At 42.1% G+C, this 18514-nt stretch overlaps 1 protein-coding gene across 1 annotated transcript; it reads right to left on the bottom strand.

The window, feature by feature from the left end:
- Positions 1-759: 759 nt before the first annotated feature.
- Positions 760-17619, bottom strand: LOC114510945 (zinc finger protein 227-like). The gene is given in 4 exon segments (XM_036012990.1): positions 760-1496; positions 1728-4807; positions 11583-11709; positions 17393-17619. Coding segments are annotated over 4 exon segments (3240 nt in total). The 5' UTR covers positions 17408-17619; the 3' UTR covers positions 760-1478.
- Positions 17620-18514: the final 895 nt, after the last annotated feature.

Below are 18514 nucleotides of genomic sequence, written 5' to 3'. Positions count from 1 at the left end.
TGGGGTTTAATGATTGTGAGTTTGCCATCATTTTACTGTACATATTTTTATGTTCTTTTTCTTAGATAAGCCCCTTTAACATTTCCTATAATAAGGGCTTGGGGATGATGAACTCCTTTAATTTGACTGTACCTGAGAAGTACTTTATCTGCCCTTCCATTCTAAATGATAGGTTTGCTAGATAGAGCAACCTTGAAGGTAGGTCCTTGCCTTTCATGACTTGGGATACTTCTTTCCAGCCCCTTCTTGCCTGTAAGGTCTCTTTTCAGAAATCAGCTGACAGCCTTATGGGAACTCCTTTGTAGGTTACTGTCTCCTTATCTCTTGCTGCTTCTAGAATTCACTCCTTCATTTTTACCTTGGCTAATGTAATTATGATATGCCTTGGTGTGTTCCTCCTTGTGTCCAACTTCTTTGGGACTCTCTGAGCTTCCTGGACCTCCTGGAAGTCTTTTTTCTTTGCCAGATTGGGAAAGTTACCCTTCATTATTTGTCCAAATAAGTTTTCTATTTCTTACTCTTCCTCTTCTCCTTCTGGTACCCCTATAATTCGGATGTTATATCGTTTGAAGATGTCCTGGAGGTTCCAAAGTCTGTCCTCATCTCTTTGAGTTCTTGTTTCTTCATTCTTTTCTGGTTGGATCCTTTTTTCTTCCTTCTGTTTCACACTGTTGTTTATCTACGTCCCAGTTTCCTTCCCATAACTGTTGGTTCCCTATATATTTTCCTTTATTTCCCTCAGCATAGCCTTCATTTTTCTCATCTAATTCGCATCCAAATTCAACTAATTATGTGACTATCCTGATTACCAGTGTTTTGAACTGTGCATCTGATAGGTTGGCTATCTCTTGGTCGCTTCGTTGTATTTGTTCTGGGGTTTTGATCTGTTTTTCCATTTGGGCCTTTTTTTTTTTGTCTTGGCACACCTGAGCCACAAAAGGTTAAGTGCCTAAGGCAGGTTCAGCTGACAGGACTGATGTGCCTGACTGACTCAGAACATGCAGGTAAAAATGCTGGAATAACTCGTCCCACTGTAAAAAGTCTACCCACATCCACACAACTGCAATTCCTCGGAAGAAAGTACATTTTGGGTATAAGCGATCATAGCTCTTTTCTTTCTATGAACGTTTTCTAATGACATTTAAAAGTCCAAGTTCTGAAGAACACTTTTATCACACACTGATCAGGTGTGACGAGCTTCCCAATATTATGTACTCTCTCACGAACCTGCAGCTACAAGTCTTATTAAAGGCTTTACTGGAACTAAAACACTTGTAAAGTTTCTGCCCATTGTGGACTCTACGATCACCTTGAAGACTTGAAAACTGGCTGAAGATTTTACCAGTTATGCTACACTTATACAGTTTTTTTATATGTGGATGACCTGATCAGCTTGAAGTCCTGGGGTCCAATTGAAGATCTTACCAAACAAAGCCCATTTGCAGGGTTTCTTTCCAGTGTGGACACACTGATGAACATTAAGATGTGAACTCTGAGACCTGGCTGGTGGAGCTGTGGATTGAGTGCGGGCTATGAACCAGAGCATCGCAGGTTCGATTCCCAGTCAGGGCACATGCCTGGATTGCAGGCCAGGTCCCCAGTGGGGGCCATGTGAGAGGCAACCACACATTGATGTTTCTCTCTCTCTGTTTCTCCCCACTTCCCCTTCCCTTTCTAAAAAAATAAATAAGTAAAATCTTTAAAAAAAAAAAAGATGTGAACTCCTACTGAAGCTCTTCCCACACAGCACATTCGTAGGGTTGCTCTCCAGTGTGAACTTGCTGATGAACTTTAAGGTCTGACCTTCTGCTAAAGCTCTTCCCACACACAGCACATTTTTAGGGTTTCTCTCCAGTGTGAACCTGGTGATGAACTTGAAGATGTGAACTCCGACTGAAGCTCTTCCCACACACAGCACATTTGTAGGGTTTCTCTCCAGTGTGGACTCTCTGATGACCTTGAAGATAGGAACTCTGAGTGAAGCTCTTCCCACACACCTCACATTTGTAGAGTTTCTCTCCAGTGTGAAGTCGCTGATGAACTTGAAGATATGAATTCCGACTGAAGCTCTTCCCACACACAGCACATTTGTGGGGTTTCTCTCCAGTGTGGACTCCCTGATGAGCTTGAAGACTGGACATACGAATAAACCTCATCCCACACAAATCGCATTTATAAGGTTTCTCTCCAGTGTGTATTCGCTGATGAACTTGAAGTCCAGAATTGTGACTGAAGCTCTTCCCACACACAGAACATTTGTAGGGTTTCTCAGCAGTGTGGACACGCTGATGAACTTGAAGACCGGAGCTCTGACTGAAGCTCTTCCCACACACAGGACATTCGTAGGGTTTCTCTCCAGTGTGAATTCGCTCATGAACTTTAAGATCTGGCTTCCTACTGAAGCTCTTCCCACAAACAGCACATTTGTAGGGTTTCTCTCCAGTGTGGACACGGTGATGATCCTGAAGATATGAACGCCTACTGAAACTCTTCCCACACACAGCACATTTATAGGGTTTCTCTCCAGTGTGGGCTCGCTGATGAACTTGAAGATCTTTACACCATCTGAAGCTCTTCCCACACACAGCACATTTATAGGGTTTTTCTCCAGTGTGGACTCGCTGATGAGCTTGAAGACTGGATGTCTGACTAAAACTCTTCCCACACATGGCACATTTGTAAGCTTCCTGTCCAGTGTGAACTCGGTGATGATCTTGAAGATATGAACTCCGACTGAAGTTCTTCCCACACACAGTACATTTGTAGGGTTTCTCTCCAGTGTGCACTCGGTGATGATCTTGAAGATGTGAACTCCGACTAAAGCACTTCCCACACACAGTACATTTGTAGGGTTTCTCTCCAGTGTGAACTCGCATGTGAATTTGAAGAGTGGAGATATAACTGAAGCTCTTCCCACACTCAGAACATTTGTTGATTTTCTCTCCACTGTGGAGTCTCTGATGATGTTTAAGACTGGAGGTATGACTGAAGTTCTTTCCACACACAGCACATTTGTAGGGTTTCTCTCCGGTGTGGTTTCGCTGATGAACTTGAAGGTATGAACTTCGACTGAAACTCTTCCCACACACAGCACATTTCCAGGGTTTCTCTCCAACATGGACTTGCTGATGAGCTTGAAGACTGGACGTCTGACTGAATCTCTTCCCACACACGACACATTTGTAAGGTTCCTGTCCAGTGTGAACTCGCTGATGATCTTGAAGATATGAACTCCGACTGAAGTTCTTCCCACACACACCACATTTGTAGCGTTCTTCTCCTGTGTGGAGTCGCTGATGAGTGTGAAGGCCGGAGGTATAACTGAAGCTCTTCCCACACACAGCACATTTGTAGGGTTTCTCTCCAGTGTGCAGTCGCCGATGAGCTTGAAGGTTTGAACTCCGAGCGAAACTCTTCCCACACACAGCACATTTATAGGGTTTCTCTCCAGAGTGGACTTGCTGATGAGCTTGAAGACTGCACATCAAACTGAAGCTCTTCCCACACATGACACATTTGTAAGGTTCCTGTCCAGTGTGAACTCGCTGATGATCTTGAAGATATGAACTCCGACTGAAGTTCTTGCCGCACACACCACATTTGTAGCGTTCTTCTCCCGTGTGGACTCGCTGATGAGTGTGAAGACTGGAAGTATAATTGAAGCTCTTCCCACACACAGCACATTTGTAGGGTTTCTCTCCAGTGTGCAGTCGCCGATGAGCTTGAAGACCAGAGGTATAACTGAAGCTCTTCCCGCACACTGCACATTTGTAAGGTTTCTCTCCAGTGTGGACTCGCTGATGAATTTGAAGTTTTGAACTCCGATTGAAGCTCTTCCCACACTCATCACATTTCTTGATTTTCTCTCCACTGTGGAGTCGCTGGTGAGATTGAAGACTGCAGGTCTGACTGAGGCTCTTCCCACCCACAGCACATTTGTAGGGTTCCTGTCCAAGGTGAACTTGCTGATGATAGTGAAGACATGAATTCTGACTCATGCTTTTCCCACACAGGACATATTTATAGTGTTTCTCTCCAGTGTAGACTCGATGAATTTCATGATGAGAACTTTGACTAACATCCTGACCACACTCATCACTCCTTTTGCATTTCTCTTGTATGTGAACACCTTGATGAGTGCAGACCTCTGAGCTAAAACTCTCACACTCCCCAAACTCACTATATATATGAGATTTTGCTCCCAGGTGCAATTGCTGATGAAGCTCAAGTCTGGGGCTAAGGCCTTTTCCATTTTCAGGAGAAGTATGCTCTTCTGAGTGGATTACATTTTGCTGGAATGATGGCTTCACAAAGTCTTTCAGGCAATTCTTGTGGCTATAAGATGTCTTGCCTTCCTGCACTTCCTGGTCATCACTGTGGAGACCAGAGGTCCTTCTCCTGACACAGTGCTCACACTCACACAGTTTACATTTGTGGTCACCATGCTGAGAACTACTCTGATCATTCTGTGTCTCTCTCAGATACACTTTCTTCTGGCAATTGTGGATGGTCTTCATGGGAAAGTCTTTTTTCATACTATTGAAACTCTGAAATTCCCACTGAAGTTTTATTACATCTTTCTCCACTTCTGAAATCTGAGTAGATTCTCCTGCACACAACTGACAGGAGGAATCACCTTGTTTTGGCAAATGCAACTTCTTGCCTCGCAGGCTTATTATCAAGTCTTGATTTCCAGATAACTTACTCAGAAGTTGGTCCCATATTTGCCAGCACACAAGGTCTTCATGTAAAAGGTACCTTAATGCAACTTCTTGAAGACTCTCTACCTTATTTTGGTTCCAGTGTCCTGGAAAGATAAGGAAAATACAAACATGACAAGTAGGATAAGAAAATGTCTGTTCAGACATAAAAAATATTTCACAGATCAACCACCCTGAGAGACCTTACTCAATCAGCTTGGCTTTCACCATAGGCTTTCTCATGAGTAAGGAAACAAAGAGGTGATGAGTAGGTTGCTGTCCACTCAGAGACTGGTTTGGAACTATACCAAGACTTGTATACTAGGTCAAAAGCAGAAATATGTGACTACACACAAGGTGATACTCTCAGCAAAATGGTGAATGTTCTAAGTGGAAAAAACTAGAAACCTCACACCCATGACTGACACATCTGATGGGAGAGTAAAATGTCCCATGACAATTGCTGCCACTTAGTTTGGCTGAATGTTCTGATGATGACCAATGACTAACAACATCTTCTACATTTTGTACACTAGATATGCATTTGTACATAGGAAAAGGTGTGGTGGTAACCAGCATTCAGGATGGTCCCCAATGATCCTGCCTGCTGACATCCATATGGTATCAAATGCCTTCCCATAATGTATCAAGAGTACTCTGTGAAGCCAACAGAATATGGTAAAAGTGCCCTTGCCGGGTGGCTCAATTGTTTGCAGCATCATCCCATACACTGAGAGGCTATCGGTTCGATTTCCAGTCAGGGCATGTACTGAAGGCAACAGAAAGATGTTTCTCTCTCTATCCCAAAAATCAATAAATATATCATCTCGGGAGGATTTTAAAAATCTCCAGAAGTGAGAGTACATCACTTCCAAGGTTAGAGCACAAAAGACATTGTGGTTTCTGCCTTCTACCGACTTGCATGGAAGAATCCAACTGCCATGCCATGCTTTGAGGACAGCCAGGAAGCCCACAGGACAGGCCCTCTGGCAACAAACTGAGGCCTTCTGCCAACACCTATGTGAATGAGTCCATCCTGGAAGCCAATACTTCAGTGCCATTAAGCCTGCAAAGACATGAAGCTCTCGTGGACTCCTTGACATGAACTTGATGAGATCCTGACCCACAATCACCCACCTAAGCTGCCTCCAGATTTCTGACTCTCAGAAGTATAAATACATGCTTATTCTTGTAACCTGCTAAGTTTAAGAGTAGTTTGTTATACAGGTAGAGATAACTGCTGAAAGTACCATGAAAATTATAATTAGGGCAGGCATTCATCATATGGGTAACCATGTTGTGAAATAATTCTTTAGTCAAACTGGCTTTTTTCCTCTAATTTCAGGCTGTCTTCAGGAGGAGTGAAGACAGTGAGACCCACCTAGCACCATTCTCTATGAGCATTTGTTTATAGGACTCCTGGAGAAAGAAGAAACCCTGTACTGTGAGCATTTGTGCAGTGTAACAAGTCCAGAAAGATATTTGTCACAGGTAGAGGGGGGGCAAAGATGTGGACAGAAAACACACAAAATCTGGGACTGTTCTGATATTTCCAAAAGAATTTTTAAGAAGGGAGATACAGGTACAATATGCTGTAATATTTAGTCATTTTTCAGAGGGGTGTGAGTGACAGACAGATGTACATCCATTAGCCAAAACTCATCAAATGGCATGCTTAAGATGAGAATCTATAAATGCTACCTTAAGAAAAACAATTGAAATATAAAGTCGTTTCACTCCCTGAAAATTCACAAAGGTGTGTACTGCTGTTTTTTGTATATATTTCAATAAAAAGGTGGCTCAAAATTCCAAAATAAAAGATTTATTCCAGAAGACGAAACAGCCCTGGCCGGGTAGTTCAGTAGGCTAGAGTGTTCTCCCAAAATGAAGGTTGAGGGTTGACTCCACAATGAGGGCACATACAAGAATGAACAAATGAATGCATACATAAGTGGAACAACAAATCAATATCTAAATGTCTCTCTCATTCTCAAATCAAGCAATAAATAAATAACAATAAAACAACAACACATTTTTCTTCCTTTAAAACAAAAAAACAAAAACAACAGGACCAGGCTGAGTGGCTCAGTTGGTTGGAGTGATGTCCCATAACTGAGAGGTTGTGAGATTGAATCCTAGTGAGAGCATATAGCAGGTTTGAGGGTTCAGTCCTCAAATCCTGCTCCAGATATAGATGGGAGGAAACTGATTTACACTTCCCTTCTCAATGTCCTCACGAGGACCAAAAAAAAAAAAAAGACAAAAAAAAGAAAAGCAAAAAGGCAACATACTTGGAAAGTTCCCTGGTAAGAAAAGAACAGACACCAGTTGTAACTGGGTTTGTAATGCCCAAGGAAGGCACATCTGTAAAAAAAAAAAAAAAAAAAGGTGTGGGGGGAGCGAATCACAGAGCTGGCATCCAGCCTTCCTGAATGCTGGGAACCTTTGTGCACCATGAAGACACAACAACAGAAATGACAAAAAGAGAAAACTTTCCCCCACTATTCACAACAGGCAGAGCCTCAGCTGCATTTTCCTAGGGATTTTGTCAGATTTAGTTCTTAATTTTTGGTACTTATATCGAATAGGGGTGAGTATCACTACTGTATTTTAGGCTGAGTTTACCTGAGGGATGTACACAGTAAACATAAATGCAGGAAGGAGGGGGTGAATAAAGGGACAATGAGGGAAGGCAAGGGAGGAGAAAGCAGGCTAGCATGGAGGATGTTACCAGGTAGATGGATGCGGCAGAGCTCACAACGACAACACAGAGACCACTGGTTAGGATAAGCTGTGACTTTTCACAACCATTCAAGTGGGACTACCTACCCACCCACCCATCCATCCATTAATTAACTCACTCTTTCATCAAAAAAGCAGCGGATGAACGTACCCTATGCATTAAGTCTCTCAGAGGCACCTGGTACACAGCAATAAAGAAAACAGTTACAACCCTGGCTCTCCCAATGTTACACAGTAATGGGGAGACAGGCCATAAACAAGTAAACAAAACAGAATCCATTACTACATCAGCTGGTAATTAATGATGAGTCAGAAAACAAGGCAGAGGAGGGGGCTTGAGTTTTTAAGCAGACTGGTCACAGCAGGCGTCTGTGATGAGATGACATTGGAGCAGACAGGGCAGAGACAGGAACCAGGACAGCCCACAGGGCAGAAAACGGATGAGCAAGACAGAGTCCTTGAGGCACAGGCATAGTGTGCAGGTCAGAAACACAGGAAGCAGCAACACAGTGTCACGGGAAGGCTGAGGACAGGAAACCTGAACAGAGAGGGCATGGGGGGCCAGCTCAGGCACCACCCTGGGGGCCACAAGAAGGATGTTGGACTGTATGTGTGGGATGGGACAGCCTGCAAGGACAAATAGAGAAGTGACCTGACCTGCCTGCTGTTGGAGAACAGACCACAGGAAGGCACATGCATGAGCAGGAGGCAGTGAGAAGCTGTTGTGAGTAAGTGGAGTCAGGAAAGCTGGACGCTTGGGCCAGGGCGGCCACTCTAGTGGCAGGGAGAAGGACAGCACCTGGCCTGTGCCCTGGGAGGACTTGGAGCTGCCTGCTTCTCAACTGAACACCCACTTCCTTGGGGTCCATCTCTGTCATCTAGAGCTTCTCCTGTCTCCCCAAGGGTAATATCCGATGCAATTTGAAGGGCTGATATCCTGTGAAAAGTAAATGCTGGATACACTAAAAAAAATTGAATTAAATTACTATGACCCTCATGTGCTCTAAAGAGTATTTCTCCAAATTCCAACTGCAACCTGCTGTTATGAATACAACAGGGGATCAAATGAGCATCCTTTATAGATTTACTCACTATTTTGGTTGCACGAATGCTATTCCTACAAGGAAATTTACTCTATTTTATTCCATAGAATAATGATTTAACTTACCAACACATTTTAACACCAAGATACCGCAACCGCAATTGGCAAAAAAACAAAAGGCAAAGATAATACATCCAAGCCCTGGCTGGTGTCGCTCAATGGATTGAGTGCAGGCTGTGAACCAAAGCATCGCAGGTTCAATTCCCAGGCGGGTCACATGCCTGGGTTGCAGGCCACGGCCCCCAGCAACCACACATTGATGTTTCTCTCTCTCTTTCTCCCTCCCTTCCCTCTCTAAAAATAAATAAATAAAATCTTAAAAAAAAAAGATAATACATCCAATAGGAATTAGGAAATTTAGATCTCCAGGATCAGGGACATATTTCAAGAGTCTGAAATTCTTAAACATTTGAAATCAAAATACTCCTGAGAACTACAGTCAAGATGCTGGCGTAAGTAAACACACACTGCCTCCACTTACAACCACATCAAAATTACAACTAAATCATAAAAACACCATTACTCAGAATCATCAGAAATCGAACTGAATGGACCTCTGACTACTACAAATTAAAGGAACCACATCCATCCAGACTGGTAGAAGGGGCGGAGACACAAAAAGGCCTCCTCCCACATCCACATGTGAGGGATGAAATAATGAGGAGGGTAATGTTGGGAGTGGGGAGTCCCACTCCGACACTAGGCGCCCCCAACCAGGGTTACACTGCCAGGAAAATAAGACCCCATAACTTCTAGCTGCAAACACCATCAGGGATTGAGTTGGTGGAAAAAACTGAAGGCTCAAGCAGCTCCTCTTGAAGGACCCACATATAACTTTACTCAGAATAATTCCCTCTGAGATCCACCATTGGGGTAGTAGCCTGAAAGGCACCAGTGTAATACAGGGACAAAGAAAAGTGTTTGGTATCAAGGCAAGAGCTGGGAGACAGCTTTTGCCCAGACAGAATGGTGGGAAGAGCCAGAGAGCCAGCAGCCAGGTGCCATATCTGAGACTCCATCAACCTGCTTACCACCATTTACCCACCCTGGAGAATTCAGAGATTCTGTCCCATCGAACTTACAGCTGTTAACAGTAGCTTCTCCATGTGAATGACTGGTCTCGGCTCATCCCTCACAACTTTCTAAATCCTTCCAAAGAAGTAATTCCTAGCCTCAGCGAGCCCCTAGCGACAGTCCCTTTTGCTAAGAGCCCCAGGCACAACACCAGCATCAGCCAGCCTAAATTCAGAGCTTGGCTTTGCCTGGGAGTCTCCAAGCCGAACACAAGCAGCAGCCATCACAGTTTGCTCTATAGCTCAGGCAGGGTTGGACCTGGGCAACACTTTGGCCTATACCACCTGGGAAACCCTGGGGCCAGCACACCCAGTGCACAGCTACAAATCATGTGGGAGCACCAACACCCTGACCCTACACAGCTGGTATGCCAGAAGTGCAGACATTGGTGATCAGTGGTCACGGCCAAGCCTTGCAGCTGACTGGCCTGCATAAGTCCCTGCCACTGACCTGCAACAGTAACCAAGGCTCAACTACAAGACGAGGGGGTTCTCAGGCCACATGAAGAGTGCATCTCAAGTATTCAGCTTGGGCAATAAGGGAGACTGTGCCACTGGACGTTAAAGGAAACCTACTATTTTAGGCCACAGTAGCAGGACAGAGAGTCATAGCAGCTCTCCCTAATACACAGAAAAAAACTCAGAGAGGATGCACACAAAGAAATGGCGCAAATGAACAAATAGGTCAAAACTCTAGAAAAAATATTACACAAAATGGAGATAAGCAATTTACCGGATGCAGAGTTGAAAACGCAGGTTGTAAGGATGCTCAAGAAACTGGTTGAGGACCTCAGCAGCATGAAAAAGATCTGGGCAGAAATGAAGGATACGTTAATTGAAATAAAGATCAATTTATACAGAAACAACAACAAAGTGGATGAAGCTGAGAATCAAGTCAATGATTTGGAACATAAGGAATCAAAACACAACCAATCAGAACAACAAGATGAGAAAGGAATCCAAATAACTGAGGATACTGTAAGTGGCCTGTAGGACAACTTCAAGTGTTCCAACATTTGCATCATGGGGGTGCCAAAAAGAGAAGAGAAAGACCAAGAAATTGGAAATCTATTTGAAAAAGAAGGGAACTAAACTTCCCTAATTTGGTGAGGGAAATAGACATGAAAGTCCAAGAAGCACAGAGAGTCACAAACAAGATGGATGCAAAGAGGACCACTTCAAAACAAATCATATACTAAAACACAAAAGATTAAAGATAAAGAGAGAATCTTAAAAGCTGCAAGAGAAGAGCAGTTAAGTTACCTACAGGGGAGGAGTTCCCATAAGACTGTCAGCTGGTTTCTCAAAAGAAACTTTGCAGGCTACACGGGATTGGCAAAAAATATTCACAGTCATGAAAAGCAAGAAACTACAACCAAGATTGCTCTACCCAGCAGAAAAGTCATTTAGAATTGAGGGGCAGATACAGAGCTACCCTGAGAAGAAGAAATTAAAGGAGTTCATGACCACCTAGCAACTTTTATATGAAATGTTAAAGTGATTTAAGAAAAATAAGATCAAAACTATGAAGAATAAAAAGTAAAAAATACATATTAATCAGTAATTGAATCTAAAAAAAAATTAAGTAGACCTGGGTGGTATGGCTAGGTGGATTGAGTGCCAGACTGAAAATCAGGGGGTCGTCAGTTCGACTGCTAGTCTGGGGTGCATGCCTGGATTGCAGGCTGGGTCTCCAGTGGAGGGTGCAAATAGGTTGTTATAGAATAGCCATAGGGACACAAAGAACAGTATAGGAAAGGAGTAGCCAAAGAACATTTAAGCGTGACCCATGCACATGAACAATGGTGGGAAATAGGCTAAGACAGTGGGGTGTGCTGTGTGGAGGGAGGAAAGGGCATAAAACTGGGACAACTGGAATAGTACAATCAATAAAATATAATTTAAAAAATAAAATAAAATACTCTTGTGAGTTGACATTCAGTTACAGAGGGCACGTGTCCTTACCCACAGAGACCAGATTCCTGAGGTTCTCCAGGGTCACTTCTCGGTACAGCATCCTTTGGGAAGGGTCCAGCAGCCCCAGCTCCTCCTCTGTGAAGACCACAGCCACGTCCTTGAATGTCACAGCCTCCTACAACACCAAACACAGTTAACCTCAATGTTGCAACCAGCCTCCACTGGGATGAGGGCAGCACTGAGTGGGCAGGGAGGATGGGTGGGAAGTTACTCTGGATTCAGAGATCCTTGAGTCTCCCTTAGGTAGTGTCCTCCTGCTCCCAAACCAGCATATCAATTTCATACATTAATTTCCCAAGTCCCATCAAAATATGTGCAATTAAAAAATAATTCCTGTTAACTTCACTTGGTGTCATTTGTGGGTATTCCTATAGTAAGCACCCTGGAACTGTTAACTCTTGAATTATGGGGGCTACACACTCTATATGATGATTAATACTACCAAATTGTTCCAGAATTGTTAGGTCAATTTACTCCCAACAGGGTCTGGTAGATTAATACTTCCTTTCTCACTCATGCATTCCCTGAACCTGGGTACTGTCACTTTGTTAAAATTTGACAAACCAATAGGTCACCCCTCCACAGGAGCTATGACATTGGCCCTCTGTGCTCTCAAGGCACATACCACCTATCTGCTACACTGTTTATGACAGCCTTCAAAGAGAAAAGGTGTACAGATTTCCCTGAAAGAATCCTTTGGTTCAAATCCCAAAGCTGTGCACCCCTCACAAGCTGCATGATCTTAGACAAAAAAACCCCTTCATCTACCTCCTCATCTGTGCGATGCTGCTCATCACAGGAAACTCTTATACATACCAATGAATGAATAGACATAAAGTTCCTATAACTTCCTGTGCAACTCAGAAGCCAGTACTCACATGTGGCTACGGAAATGTAAGGTTAAAACTACGTAAAATTACCAATTCTCTCCCATGGTTGCTGCAGAACATTTCAAATGCTCCAGAGCCGCATGTGGCCTGTGGCTACCGCGTTACACAGCACAATACAGAACACGTCAATCACGGCAGAAGTTGTGCTGCACAGCGCTGCCTCAGAGTCTGTACACCTGGCACACAGGAGGTCCTGGATGAGTGTCAGCTGTTCTCAATGTGATTGGCATGGTAAGGGCAGGATTATGTTTGTATAGTCACCTCTACTTTCTTCTCATGTTTGCATGATACATCTTTTTCCCTCCTTTTATTTATAACCTGTTTATACCATTATATTTAAAGTGAGTTTCTCATAATGTATCATTGAGTCACTTTATGAGGGCGCTTTATCCATTGCTTTGAGAGAGAGAGACAGAGAGAGAGACAGGGAGAGACAGGAAGACGTGGGGAGAAACATCAACACGGGAGAGAAAACATCAATCAGTTGCCTCCTGTACACATTTTGACTTGACACTGAACTGACAACCTGATTATGTGCCCTGACCACCAATCAAACCTGCAACCTTTTGGTGTAGGACAATGCTCCAACCAAGCTACACTGGCCAGGGCCAGTTGGGTCATATTTTTCTAATCACAATTCAAAACGCTGTATTTTAATGGGAATATTTAGGCCATTTACCTTTAATGAATTACTTATGTTAGGACTTGAGTCTGCCATTTTATTCTTTTTCCTTTCATTTCCCCTATTTTTCTGCATGTTACTTGACCATTTTTAAAACTGCATTTTGATTTATCTATAATGTCTTATGGTATACCTTTGTATAATTTTAGCATTTGGTATAAGAATTACATTACTTACACATAACAGCCTACTGTTATGTTACCAGTCCCAGTGAAAGTAGAAACCTTACTTCTCTTTAAGTGCCTTTACCCTACAACTATAATTGTCTTAAATGCCACTGATGACCATCTCTGTCTCGCATCCGTGTTTTTTCTCCTCTTTTTCTGTCCCTTCCCCCTCTCTAAAATAAAAATATCTAAAAATTATACATCAGAAAATGCTATGATTTTTGCTTCATTTCTTTAGCTATTCTTTTAGCAAAAGTCTACTAGTGACAAATACATTTGATTTCCTTCATCTATAAATGTCCTGATTTCCCCTTTATTCCCAAGGACATTCTAACTAGAAAAAGAATTCTGAGTTGAAACTGCTGTCTTTCAGCACTTCAAAAATAGTCTATTTGTTTCTGATAAGAAATTCACTGTCATTTTAATTGTTTTTCCTTTACTGCTTTCAAGGTTTTCTCTTTCTTGTTAGTTTTCAGAAGTTTAACTGTAAAATGTCTTAGTGTAATTGCTTTGGCTTTCCTCTACTCAGAGTTCACTTAATTTCATGAATCTGTAGGTTTATTTCTCTCCCAAGTTACAAATATTTCCTACCATATTTCTTCAAGAACTTCTTCAGTCTCACCCTCTTCCTCCTCTCGTCCTGGGACCCAGATAACAGGAATATTAGATCCTTTGTTACAGTCCCATGGATCCCTGAGGTCCTGATTACTTTTTCTCAGTCTATTTTTCTTTTATTCATATTAAATATTTCTATTAGTCTATCTTCAAGGTGTTTCCTGTTTCCCTTCATTTTGCTGTTGAGTCCATTGTTTTAGTTTTTTATATTTCATTTACCATATTTTTCAGTTCTAAAATTTCCATTTGGTTCTACTGTACATTTTCTATTTCTTTTCTAAGATTTTCTGTTTTTATTTCATTTGTATAAGTGCTTGCTGAAATATTTTTACAATAGTTGCTTCATAAAATCCTTATCAGATGCCCTTGCTGGGTGGCTCAGCTGGTTGGAGTGTCCCCCCATACACCAAGAGGTTGTGGGTTCACTGCCCCGTCAGAGTGCATGCAGGAGTCAACAGGAAACCTTCGTCCCTTTCCTTCTCTAAACTCAATAAAAACACAGTCTTAGGTGAGAACAAAAAAAAAAATTTAAAAATGTTCTGACTGGTATGACTCAGTGGGTTGCGTGCCCACCTGTGAATATAAAGGTGACTGGTTCGACGTTTGGTCAGGGTGCATGCCTGCGTTGCCAGCTGGGTCCCTGGTTGAGGGCCTGGAAGGGGTAACCACACACTGACGTTTCTCTTGCACATCGATGTTTCTCTCCTTCTCTTTTCTGCTCCATTCCCCACTCTCTAAAAAAAAATTAAACTAATAATAAAATAATGAAATACAATAAAATACTAAATAAGATAAATCCTTGTCAGATGGATGAACATGAAGATATTATGCTGACATGAGCCAGTCAAAAACGTGATTATGTGTATAATTCCACTTATATGAGGTACCTAGAATAGTCAAGTGCATAGAGACAGAATGTAAAATGTTGGCTGCCAAACACTAGGAAGAGGGGGAGTAAAAGTTTCTGTGTAATGGGTACAGACTTTCAGTTCAGGAAGCTGAAAAGAGTTCTGCACATCTGGTGATGACTCACACATTGTGAATGTAATTAATGACATTGAATGGTATACCTAACAGCTATTAAAGTGGTAAATTTCATGTTATGTATATGTTACAACATTAAGAAAATGTTCTTATGATATAATGACCATCTATTTCATGTCACCGTCCCTGCACTGTCGCTCTCTATGGCCCCCTACTTCTGATGGACTCTTTCAGGGATTCTAAAAATGTATTGTTTTTAAAAATATTTTATTTATTTATTTTTAGAGAGAGGGGAGGCAGGGAGAAAGGGAAGGAGAGAAACATCAATGTGTGGTTGCCTGTCACACACCCCCTACGAGGGTCCTACCTGAAACTCAGGCATGTGCCCTGACTGGGAATAGAACCAGCAAAACTGATCCACAGGACAGCACTCAATCCACTCAGCAGCCACACAAGCCAGGGCTAGAATCCCATGTTTAAAATGGGCAAATGACTTCAAAACATTTCACAAAGGATATGCAGATGGTGAAAATACACATGACAAAGTATTCAACATCATTTTTATGAAGGAAATACAAATTATAATCACAGTGAGATGTCATTTCCTCAGAGCTGATGAAATAAGAAGGATCTACCTCAAACAATGGAAAGATGTGGAGCAACTGAAACTCTCAGATGCTGTGGGGGGCGATAAAATTGTGCCATCCCATTAGACAACTGTATACATTTATCTGCCCTACAAGTTGAGTGATTTCACTTCTAGATGTTCACCCAAGTGACATGAAAATACACATCCACAAGAAGACCTGTACAAGAATGCTACTCACAGGACATTTTTACATAACAGTCAAAAGCATAAAATGACCCAAACATCCTTCAAAATTATTTTGCCTATCCTTCTAAAAGACGGTTGTCATACATTCATAAAACCTAATACATCTCAACAATAAAAAGGGACAACACATTGATACACAGAACGTATGTCGATCTTGAAAACACTGTGGACTGAGAGAAGCCAGGTACAAGATTATATACTGTACATACTCGTTATTTATATACAATCTGAAAATAAGTAAACTAATCATGTGGTGAGAGATCAGAACAGCAGATGCCTCCCAGGAAGAGGAAACTGACTTGAAAGACACATATTTTCTTTTTGATTTTGGGTGGTGGGCTAATGTAATTATTCAACTTTTAAAACAGGGTATACCTCTAGCATTAACTTGACACCTAAGATCTGTAATTTTAGTAAGTAAATTATATTTCATTTTTAAAGGCCCATGCAAAAGTTTGAAGAATCAAAACAAAGTTTATTCACAGGCACAGTGGTGTACATGCCTGTTTTCAGCTGCTGAAAGGTGCACAAAAAGTAGAACCCCTTCTGAGACAATGTGTGGTTGTGCAAACAGGAGCCCCTCCCCAAGCTCCAACCGCACAGTCCACCCTGTGGAACACAGTGAAGGTCATCTGTGAGTGAACTGTGCTGTGAGACCTCGGGAGTCTGACCAGCTCTTTGGTGAAGGTATTATTTCGGATGTGGGCCCACAGTATAAACATACCAGAGAAAACAGCCAGTGCTTTGAGCTTACAGGGCTTGTAAACAAGCACCCTGCATACCCCGTCTGCTTTGTTTTCTTTACTCTGTATACCCCTGTGCTGGGAAAGCCTGGGTTCAGGTAATTTCCCCAACCCGCCAGGTGTGCACTTCAAGTCCTAATAAACCCTTATGTTTCACAGCCAGTCCTCTGGGTTCTTTCTATGGATTGGGCAAGCAATTTGCATAACAAAGTACAAAAAAGAATGGTGAATCACCAAAACTCAAGTGATAAAACTAAGTGAAAAAACAATATTGAGGCCCTGGCTGGCGTAGCTCAGTGGATTGAGCACGGGCTGGGAACCAAAGTGTCCCAGGTTCGATTCCCAGCCAGGGTACATTCCTGGGTTGCAGGCCATGACCCCCAGCAACCACACATTGATCTTTCTCTCTCTCTCTCTCCCACCCTGCCTCCATTCCCTCTCTAAAAATAAAAAAAAAAAAAAATTAATAAAAATAAAGAAATAAAATTAAAAAAAAAAAAAAACAATATTGAAAAGACTACAGATACTGTGGTTGTAACTATACAAAATATAAAATGGGGAAAATGGGTGATTTAGTGGTACAATAATGTGGCTTTTAAAACTTTTCTGATACCTAGGGATTCCTGCCCTAGTATTTGTGAAATAGACATGATAAAATAAAACCAAAACTAAAAACAAAACTTAAAGACAAAAACAGGAGTGGAACCAATATGAAAGCTACTAACAGGCACATAAACACCTGTTTTTTATCCTCACAGAAGAGAAAAAAGATGTGTCTAATCTTTGAGAACAGATTTTAACGGAAAAATCAGAAAAAGTAATTGGGACAACTGTAACAGAATAAACAACTAAGAAATAGATAAAAGTCAAAACTCCACTCACCTGGAACTTGGTCATTTTCTCCTGCTCCTTCTGAGCCAGTCCAAGCAACCTGGGGAGACAGGAGTGGCAAAGGACAGAGAGGACATGAGACACAGGCTCTGACACACACGCCTGCTGTGTCTGAATTTTAAAAGTGTTCCCTCTGACACCTGGTCAGTTTGGCTCAGTGGTTTGGCATTGTCCAAACCAATAGGTTGCAGGTTTGATCCCCAGTCAGGGTATATGCCTGGGCTGTAGGTCAGGAGTCCCCAGAGGACAGATGTTTCTCTCGCACATCGCTGTTTCTCTCCCTCTCTTTTTCCCTCCCTTCCCCACTCTCTGAAAATAAATAAAATCTTAAAAAAAGAAACCCTGACAAAACAGAACCACACACTGCCAGCCAGCTACATGCAGAGTCTGGCCCACCTGTCTGGCGATATTACAACTCCACTCTGGAGGAGACAAACAGAGAAATTAAATAACTCTACAAACATACCGTATTTTTTGGACTATAAGATGCACCAGACCATAAGACGCACCTAGGTTTTAGAGGACAAAAATAGGAAAGAAAATTTTGAAGCATAGAATGTGGTAAAGTATTTAATAACATAAATAACCTAATATTTCCATTATGAGTTTACAACCCCCTGTTAGTATGTTTTATCGTGCCCTGAGGTTTTCACAGTTATGGTTTGGGCACCTTTCACATCAACAGTCTTGTTTGATGGAACATCAAAGGATAATGGGACTCGATCCATCTTCCCAATCTGGCTTATTTCAAATCCATTTTTCTTTCTTGCATCCAGTACAGATTTGTGAAAAGACACTAACTTGGACTCATATTCTATAGGCATTTTTTGTACAGTCCTAGTTCTGGTGCACACAGCAAGGCCACATCTCTTCAGAAATCTGTGGCACCATGATGGTGATCCAGTAAAGTCCTCAATGCCTTTCTCTGCAGCAAGACGTTTGGTTTCATATATAATCAGTTTTGTAGATACTGAAAAACCATGGTTCCTGTGACGTGTGATCCACTCTTTCATATCCGCTTCTAATTGTGGCCACTTTGCAGCATGCCCACGAAAACACTGTTTCGTTTTGTCCATCTTTTGCAGTTGATCCTCCTGTTTCCTCCATTCCCGT

Source organism: Phyllostomus discolor, chromosome 12 (assembly GCF_004126475.2).
Source record: "Phyllostomus discolor isolate MPI-MPIP mPhyDis1 chromosome 12, mPhyDis1.pri.v3, whole genome shotgun sequence".
Lineage (NCBI taxonomy): Eukaryota > Metazoa > Chordata > Mammalia > Chiroptera > Phyllostomidae > Phyllostomus > Phyllostomus discolor.
Note: the sequence above shows the minus strand (reverse complement) of the source record. Positions and strands in the feature narration are given on the sequence as shown.